The sequence below is a fragment of the Raphanus sativus genome, chromosome 9, assembly GCF_000801105.2.
Source record: "Raphanus sativus cultivar WK10039 chromosome 9, ASM80110v3, whole genome shotgun sequence".
Lineage (NCBI taxonomy): Eukaryota > Viridiplantae > Streptophyta > Magnoliopsida > Brassicales > Brassicaceae > Raphanus > Raphanus sativus.
This window is the reverse complement of record NC_079519.1, coordinates 854,430-864,187: the sequence shown is the minus strand read 5'-3', so window position 1 is coordinate 864,187 and position 9,758 is coordinate 854,430. Positions and strand designations below refer to the sequence as shown.

Below are 9,758 nucleotides of genomic sequence, written 5' to 3'. Positions count from 1 at the left end.
ATATGAAATTTTAGTAAACTAAATTTTTAAAAATTAGAATGATCCTATATACTATGAAAGATAGTTTAGAATACATTAATTCAAATATAGAATGTGGTTTGAAATTTTTATAATAAAAGTGAAGAGTATAAACTTTAGTATATAGAGGATTTACCGAAAACTCATTATTTTAAAAGGGGTTAACCCACGGATTTTGAAATATTTTCAAAAAATATGAAAATCTTGTTTTAGTGTATAGTTTCATCGATACTGACATAATATGATGCTCAAAGAGGTTTAGAACATTTTTGTCTTCGTTTCTCTAGATAATGAAGATTTTATAATGATAATTCCACTAATCTTGGCAGTATATGAAATTTTGGTTAAAGAGTCAACTGAGCATCTCATCGGCGGGATTGAATACAAGGATCGAATCAGAGTTCACGCCGCCCGCCCTGAACAGGAAGCACGGACTGGCAGCAAGGATGAAACTATCCATGTTTGTTCGACGGGAATAAGTGACATGATGGGGTAAGGGCGTTAGCAGCGGAGGCGTTCTTCAAGTTCCCGGCTGTTTGCTTGTTGTCATTCCTGTTATTAGTAGTAAACAAAATTAATGATTCTTATATACCATGAAAAAGACTTCAGAATACAAATGTACAATGTGGTTTGAAATTTTTAAAACAAAAGTGAAGAGTATAAACTTCAATATATAGAGGATTTACCGAAAACTCATTATTTTAAAAGGGGGTTAACCCACGGGTTTTGAAAAAAAATCAAAAATATGAAAATCTTGTTTTATTGTATAGTTTTATCGAGACTGACATAATATGATGGTCAAAGAGGTTTAGAACATTTTTGTCACTGTTTTTCTAGATAATAAAAACTTTATAATGGTCTTTCTACTAATCTAGACAATATATGAAATATTAGTAAAAGAAATATTAAAAACGAGAATGATTCCTATATACCATGTTATGTGATTCCTCAATTAGTTTTTGGAGGATTATTTCATGTAACACTGTCGGAAGGTCACTAAATTAAATGCAAATGTTTTTAGTACAACATTTTTATTGGGCTTTCAATGAAGCCCAGATATAAAAGCGTCTCAGTGATAGTACTATGATAGTGTACAAATGGGCTTTTCTCTTTTAGTATTTTTTTGTCATTTGCAACGTAACAATCTGGTTGTTTCCTATTAAAATCAGTAAAATTTGTTTTTTCCTTGTTGAGAAATAATTTTTTTTATAACGCTGGTTTACTGAAAATAAGAGTTTGAGGGACCTCCATAGAGGGAACCCTGATACAACGACCAAAATGACAAACCCCTAGCAAGGGGGAGAAGAAAAGAAAACAAATGCCAGTAGGCACCGTAAGGGAACTAGAGCAAAAGAAACCAGCGAGGAGGGGAGGGAAGACAACCGCATGTGGTAACCATGATCAAGGAACCGCCTCCAAAGATGTGATATGAGAGAGCCAAGCTGGACCTTTTGCGGAATAATTAATAAGACCTAATTGAGGAATCATATCAGGGAAAGAAATAGCAAAAAGAAGCTTCAGGAGTGTATTTTTTATTTATTAGAGTAATATACTACTTTGTTAAGAGAGCATTCAACATCAACACATACCAAAGAGGCAAAGATAAAGTATAATATTGTAAAAAAATCATATTGTAAAGAAGTGTAATATCGTACCTTATTTAACAAAATAGAAGTTGTTCAAAAAAAAAAACAAAATAGAAGAAGTAAGGGAGAAGAAAATGGAATCCAAGGTCGAGATAGTAACGAGTTGCCAACAGATGTTTGTTTTTAATCTGCATGAAAGAATGTGCATAGACCATCGATGAGACCGTTACCTTTATTACTTTTGATTATTTATTCTAAGTACTTTAATTTGCTTAACAGTCGTAATAATTACCACTAGATCTTGATCCGTGCGACCGCACGGATATTAATTTTCAGTTTTAGTTTTTATTTATTTATACTAAATAGTATATTTATAATATTTGATCATTTTATATTGACTACGCTACGGATGAGTATTTAGGTATTCACTCGAATTCGGTTAAAATCTATTCGGGTTTGAGATTTTTGAGTTTAAAAACTCTACCTCTATTCGGGAATTTATAAGCTTTGGTTCCGATTTGATTTGGATCTTTGCGGGTTTGATAACCCGTTTAAACTATTTTTAAATTTTTTAAATTTATATATATTTAAATATCGTTAAATCTAAAAAATATATAACATGTAAATTTGAGTAATGTAAGCTAAAGTACATAAATTAAAAATTAAAATAGGTTTAACTTGAATATTTGGATGAAGAATAAATATATATTTTAAGTTTTTTTGGTGTTTTGATTATTGTTTATCTACTTTAGATGTTTACTTTTGACTATTTTTATATTTCAAATATTTTAAACAACTTAAAATAGCTTATATTTTGGATATTAACTCGAAAAATAGCTAACATATTGAAGTATATAAATATGATTTAAATACATTCGAATATCCGAAATATTTCGTTCGGATAAGGTTTAGTTATGGTTCTCTAGATACCAAAATGGTAAATCTGTTTGGATATTATCTAGTTTCGGTTCAAATTTGGTAATATTTTTTTCGTTTAGATTTGTTCAATGAAGAGTTGATATTATAATTTCTATGAATTGTTTGTCTAATAAAAATATATTTTTTCTTGAATTTGACACTGATTTAATTGAGAAGTTAATGAAGTGTATTTAATTCAAATTTAATTTAAAAAAACACATTAATGTAAATGGAAAAGACAAAGCATTAAAATAGGAAGTATTAGTTAATTGTGTATTTAATTCAAATTTAATTTTGGAAAACACATTAATCAAAGTGGAAAAGACAGAATTAAAATAGGAAATAATATTTAATGTTAGTGGCATGGAAATGTAAATAAAACTGAAAACTAAGGGTTATTTTATATGGGTACTTCTCTTTTAATAATATAGATATGATATGCGTACAAACATTAACTTTACCATAATATTGTTTTTATGTTTAAAATTATGATATACAAGTAAAGCTACTATCATATGCACGTTTATGCATGTGAACGGCGAAAAGGTATCAGAGTGAGATGGATGAATATTAAAAGCTACTGGATTGTTGTAGTAGTTATAGGCTCGGGACCCGTGGATTTCAGTTCAGTTGATTCAGATATTTAGATTTTCGGTTTTATGCTCATAAATCTCATTCGAGTTTTACTAATTAGTTGTAACCAATATTTAAAATCGTCCAAAAATATTTTTTTAAAAACTGAAAAATTGACCATTTTTCTTAAATATATAAATTTTTCATAAATCTAATTAAAAATTAGTTAAACTATCTAAATTAACTAGTAATATTAAAATAACAAATAAAACAAACTATCAAAGAATTTTGAATACTATAAAAATATTTAAATTACTTTAACATATACTCCCTCCGTTTCATATTAAGTGTCATTGTAGAGATTTTCTTTCGTTGCAAAATAAGTGTCGTTTTAGTATTTCAATGCAAAATTTATTAACTTTATTCTGCTTTTTAATTTTTATTGGTTGAAATGTATGGGTAATGATATTTTTGTATGGAAAATATGTAAAATTTAATGATTTCTTAATCTTTGTGCACAACTCTAAAATGACACTTATTAAGAAACCGAGAGAATATAAAAGTATTAACATATCTAACTAGTTTCGGATATCTTCGGATCCTAGTTCGGGTTTCGATTCAGTTTGGATTATAACTAAATTCTAAAGTACTAAACTCATTAGTCCCGTTCGGATACTTTTGTATAACGGTTGAGATAATTAAAAAAAAAACACCCGGGCCTGGTAGTTATGGTTGGTGACTTGATGTGATTGTATTGTGTCCGAATATTCATTAGATATGCAACATTGTAATTTCAGTTCCGATTTTTATATAATGCATCTTCACAATGCCATTGATTATTTCACCATAACTACTAATTCAATAATAAACATACACTATACTGCTAGTTTTGAGCACTGCCGGATGAAACATTTGATTTGATCTCCAAATTTTTAAAAGTTATTACATAGATCATATAACTACTAAATTGTCAATTTTTTTTCTAAAGTTAACGTAGAATGTTTATGATCTCTCAGATTTTAGATTCAGCCATGTATACTATTATATTTAAAAAAATCTGAATAGATTTGTTTGCTAAGAAGGTAAAAGGAGAAGAGAAGCTTCCTCGAGAAGTGCACACATGGGAGTGCGTTTATATCTCTATCTATATATGCTTCTCCTTCAATTCTTCTCTTTCTGCCTTTTGTTTTTCTCAGCTTTTAGGAAGAGATAAGAGACTGAGAGAGCTTTCTCTTTTAGATGCCAACTTGCAGTGATGACCAGATCTTTATATTGTTCTCTACAGCCAACAAAGTGTCAGTATATATCTATTACATTTTTTGAGCCGTAATTTGAATTTTGTTGACGCATCGAGTAAACACAAAACATTCGTTATCAAGGCAAAAACTTTTTTTTATCGAACACTTTAATTAACTAAAAGCTTAAGAATTAGGACCGAATGTACTAATATATTTTTGTGTGTCTATAGACATTTGTACTAATTAGTGGTCATATGAAGTTATGAACCAAAGAAAGAAAGAAAGAAAAGAATAAAGAACAAAGATATCTTCGGAAGGAAAGATAGATACTCAGTGTCGGTGAATTTCTCTTATGACAAGTTCTTTTTCTTTCTTTTGGAAAGGATGTTGTAGCTATCAATCTATATACGCAATACACACATACTTACGTTATATCCATAGGAAATCAAGTGACTATATACATTTGAATCAAAATTTACAGCTTTTCTTGCTGTTTGCATGTGGATTTCCCAAAACCCTAAAAACCTTTTGCTTTGATTGGGATCATCATTATAACTGGCTCTCCTTCCTTTTTTCTTATTTACTCATTATTTTTTACCATAACTTTAATTCTAAGTTTGATTCGAAATTTTGTTTCCCGATGCAGATCCCCATTCTAGAGTAATCATAGTATAAGGCATCAAGTACAAACTAACTTGAGATAGAAATAACTAACTCATAAAAAAGCATAGGGGCCCTTCAAAAGCTTCAAAATATCGTACATACCTTGAAACATGAGGGATCTCTCATTCTCTCTACCCATAAATGTTCATTACTATTTAATTTTTCATATAGATGCGACGTACGTAAGCATTTATACCGGTTAAGGCATATATTATATGTGATATACATATACATTGGTTAAACGTATATCTCTATGTACTTCAGTACTTGTATATATACTTTAGTATATATATTTTACATTTTGTATATGCATCTGATTGGTAAGACTGTCAGTTATATAAGTTGCAAATCAAAAACATAAAAAATTAACTTGAGAGTTTATTTATATTTCATTTATTTTAAAATGGCAAAAGGTAACATGCTGTCAAACATATATATTAAAATAGCTTAGCATAAACACACAAATTAACAATGAAAATAATTAGTGGTTGATTAAACCAAAGTAAACATAATCACTCGGCCATTCTAGTATTCTACTAACTATCATCAGTTTTCAAACACTTGACTGGAAAATAATGAATAAGTACATAATAGATCCTAACTATTGTAGCAACGATAATGATACATAGTTTCAGTACAAATTAAAACTAATCCATAACATAATTAACAAAGTTTGTAATTTTTTATGCCTCATCTCTAAACCCTAAGCCAAGCTCATACAACAAAATATATATATCTTCTTCTCACGTTCTCATGCATCACATGTTAAAATAAGTTATTTTATCACCCAAATGGTGAGTTCCTTCCTTGTATTAATCCACCATTAGGGTTCATCATAGGACTCAATGGCGACCTTCGAGGCGATGGCCTCTCCAGAAACTTCCCACCGTTATTTCCTTCATCACCTGATAAACCAGATTTCCTTTCGTAAATTTCTGACAGGGAATCCAAATCCGTGGAAACATGTGTAGCCATTTGGATCTGAATCCGATGCTCATCATCGATGGCTTGGTTTCCAGAAAGTTCCTGATCTTGATCAGACCACATTAAGAGTTCTTTCCTTACATCGTTAGTACCATAACTAGGGTTTGGTCGCTTCTTCCCCAAGTAAATGTTGGTATCTGCAGCATTGTTGGTCGTGTAATGATTCTCTATGTTCTGATGATGGAAGTTATGTTGCTCAAGAACTTGATCGGTTGTGTTTCCATAAATGTTTAGGTCTTGAAACGGCGGGAAACTAAGAGGATGAGGTTGTGGACCCACCGCTGCGGAAAGGCTTGAACTTCCCAAATTGGCCTTGTACCCCCCTCCGGCAGCGGCGGCGGCAGCTGCCATGTTCTCACCGGCTAGGGTTTGACAAGCTCTCTCCAATATAGATTGCATATACTTTCCTTGTGCTTCAATCCTCAGCTGCAAATGTCTCTGCACCTAAAAACATTTAAATGCAATATATATTATATATGTATCAAAATCGTGTCTTAGTTAAATATCATAAAATATCAATAAACTAATCACCTCTAGCTGTTCATGCAACCTTCTCTGCACTTCCATTTGCATTCTGATCAAATAAACCAAGTGTAAGTTTTTTTTTTTTTTGAAACTGATTTCATAACCAAGTGTAAGTTGCAGCTAATATAAACAGAATTTAAAATAGATAAAATTAACGAGAAGAGAGGATATACTCGTTCATGTTGCGACTCATCATGCCAGAGGAAGAAGCTACGTTGCGCTGAATATCCATGGCAGAAGCTAAAGAAAATAATATTTTTAGAGACTAATGGATTAACAATATACATATATATACAGGAGATATATACATATATAGATATATGTAATTTCTGCAACCCTAATATGATAGAGAAAGGGATAGTGGTCACCTCTTGAGCCTTCCTTTGTGGAGTGATCCCCGTACTCCTTGTGCGGCTGCTTTCCAAGCCTGAATTTCTGCACCCATAGATCCAGGTAACATTATAATATTATTATATGATTTAAGTGAAAAGAAGAAAAAATATAGAGAGAAGAAAAAATCAAAAGCAAGGAAGGAAAGAAAACCCTAATTTATATTTGTGTTCATACCTGAAGATGGCTCTTTAGGTGGTAAAGAGTAAGACCCTTCACACCCATAACTCTCATAATGGTCTTTGGAGTCGCTTCTGTAAATTAAAAAAAGAGATCAAGTTAAAACTTATTAATAATTGTTATAATCGATCACGATAATATATAAGATATATATATGTGCATACTGTCGGGGCCGCCGAGCTGAGCGACGGCGTCGACAAAACGCTCATGGAGTTCGACGGTCCAACGCAAACGCGGTTTAGGATCGGTGGTGAGGACAAGGCCTGAATCGCCTTGAACGCACATAGCTCTGTTCTCATATGAACCATTCATACTTGAAGGTTTCTTAGCATGGAACATTCTCTCTCTATGACTCTCTCTCTCTCTCTCTCTCTCTCTCTAACAGAGGGATTCAAGGAAACGAATGCGATGCAAAAATATGAGAGAATACGATGCGTTTTTGAAGAGATCAGATGACGGGTTTTTTGCTCTTTCTCCCTCTCTCCCGTCTTCTTTTTTATTTTTTGTTGTGAATAAAAAAGAATGGTTATAATATTATAATAACTAATACTATTGTTTTATCATTACTAAGTGAGGAAGAGAACTAAAGTTTTAGACTAGTACACAGACGTTCCTTTGCGAAAAGATACTGTCGCTAGCTTGAATACCTTTGAATTACTTTCAGTATATAATGTCTGTAAAGGGAATATACGTATACATGAAGTAATTCATGTATTTCTCACATGACTTTAAAATATTGCAAAATTGTAATTACAAAAAAAAAATATTGATTCACTTTCTGCCATAACTCCAAGCATTAATATGTTTCGAGATATCTTAAAATCTCTTGAATTTGAGGTGATGTTAAAGTAATTTCTCTTTATTTTATGTTGTTATCCTTTATTTTATTTTTGCTTGATTTGGATGTGTATGTAAGTACTTATTATAATTTTGTAATTAAATTTAAACTAATTTCTATTCAATTAAGACTAATTTATTTTTCAGATCGAGTTGAATATATTAAAGTTATATATGTATAATATTCTATTCAATTATGACTACACGAGGATAGTCGTACACTAGACTTATAGTATGTCTTTTTTTAACACTTTTGTTTTATTCCAAATAATCGGTGTACAATAAGGCGTACCATAAGATAATACGATAAATACATATAAACATATCTAAACAAAAAAAATACCACAGTTTAGCAAAAAAAAAAAATTCCACAAGGGGTTTTATCATTATGGCAGCGTAAACCTTTTTGGTTATGAGTACGAATATACACTTCTAAGCAATGATGAGTTCGTTATAAACCAATGGACCTTATATTATCAGCATATACAAACCGTCAGGTTGATTTTATTTTTATAACGAAAACGTTGACCAATTTACAAAATTTGGTTTACAAACGTGGAAATCAAACTTGTTATTATTGATCTTTCTCTCATTCAATAATTCAGATCTTAGAAATTGAGTCTTCAGCCTGGCTAATCTTCCGGGATTGACAATTTTAACTAATTCTCTTATGTTTGTAAAATGAAGATCGAGTTTTAATTTCCTCTAGCTGGACAATACCTAATAAGCTATTTCTTTACAAATGATTATAAATTGTCTTACATAAAAGTAATACGTGTATATATACACAGCTAACTGCTTCAAAAAATGTAATTACATTCATCATATAACTAGTTCGTCAATCGCATAACTCTTTTCTTTTCCTCAACATCAATCGCATATATAATTCATAATATTTTGATTTAAGTAAATGAATATATACATGCAAGATGGTCAACCATGTATGAGTGGGAGGTCCCATATGGCATATTTACGTAGAACAAGAATAAGCTAATGAATATGGCGTGTTGAGATTGATATGCATACTTAAAAGATTGATATGCGCACAAAAAAAAGAGAGTATATGATCTAGGAGTATAAGAATTGCATTAAATTTGGTCAAAAAAAAAAGAATTGCATTAAATCTGCAAAAATTTAAATATATACAATAAAATTTTGTATTAAATATGAATAGAGAAATGTTCAATGTAGCACTTAGTGAAGGAATATGGAATTAAAGAGAAAACAACATAGGAATATGGAACCAAAACTTTAAGTTATGCATATACATGCATGGTTGAGTGATATGTGGAGAATTATGCATCAATGTGTAAAGAGTGTTACTGTTGGGGACCTCCTCTTCTACTTATTAAAGCTCTTTTATTCTTTGTTTTATTTTTACTATATGTTTTTCCTCTTTTCCCAATTTTTTTAATTTTTTTTGGTTAAAGCCTCTGGGACTACAACCCTTTTTGGCTTTTGTACGACTGACGATTGTGCAGCTATACATGGTAATACATTTTCCAGATATTAATTTGAATTTAATTTAGTAATAATGTTTATTTTCAAGAAATACTAAATTGTGGCTTTAAAACGAATGGTATGTACAATAAGTTAGTAGGAAAATGGTGTTAACTTTTAACATTTAAATATTGATAATAAACCAAAGTTAAAATTGCATGAGAATTGGAATCAATTCTTCGCCTCTTTGATGAACAAAGATAGATTCTTATTGCGCCAAGAATATTAAAAAATGAAAATAGAACTCCCGCGATAGATGCCAACCGTATGAACTTGGCCAGCCACATTTACATAGCTACATGCAATATATTTCTAGACTTTTTCTGACCCCTTTAGAGTTTAGATA

General features: G+C 30.7%; 1 protein-coding gene across 1 annotated transcript; it reads right to left on the bottom strand.

The window, feature by feature from the left end:
• Window positions 1–5,408: 5,408 nt before the first annotated feature.
• On the bottom strand, window positions 5,409–7,572 carry LOC108828107 (myb family transcription factor APL). The gene is made up of 6 exons (XM_018601677.2): window positions 7,240–7,572; window positions 7,073–7,149; window positions 6,874–6,940; window positions 6,679–6,745; window positions 6,512–6,554; window positions 5,409–6,424 (listed from the first exon to the last, which is right to left on the bottom strand). Exons 1-6 carry the CDS (start codon window positions 7,412–7,414, stop codon window positions 5,780–5,782), a joined length of 1,074 nt encoding a protein of 357 aa, XP_018457179.1. The 5' UTR covers window positions 7,415–7,572; the 3' UTR covers window positions 5,409–5,779.
• Between the last annotated feature and the right edge of the window lie 2,186 nt (window positions 7,573–9,758).

Excerpts from the sequence above, each read along its gene's own strand:
- LOC108828107 (XM_018601677.2), bottom strand. The coding sequence starts at position 7,414 with ATGTTCCATGCTAAGAAACCTTCAAGTATGAATGGTTCATATGAGAAC. Across the intron at positions 6,746-6,873 it reads CACAAAGGAAGGCTCAAGAG|CTTCTGCCATGGATATTCAG; the intron begins GTGACCACTATC and ends TATTTTCTTTAG. Across the intron at positions 6,425-6,511 it reads GGTTGCATGAACAGCTAGAG|GTGCAGAGACATTTGCAGCT; the intron begins GTGATTAGTTTA and ends AAATGTTTTTAG.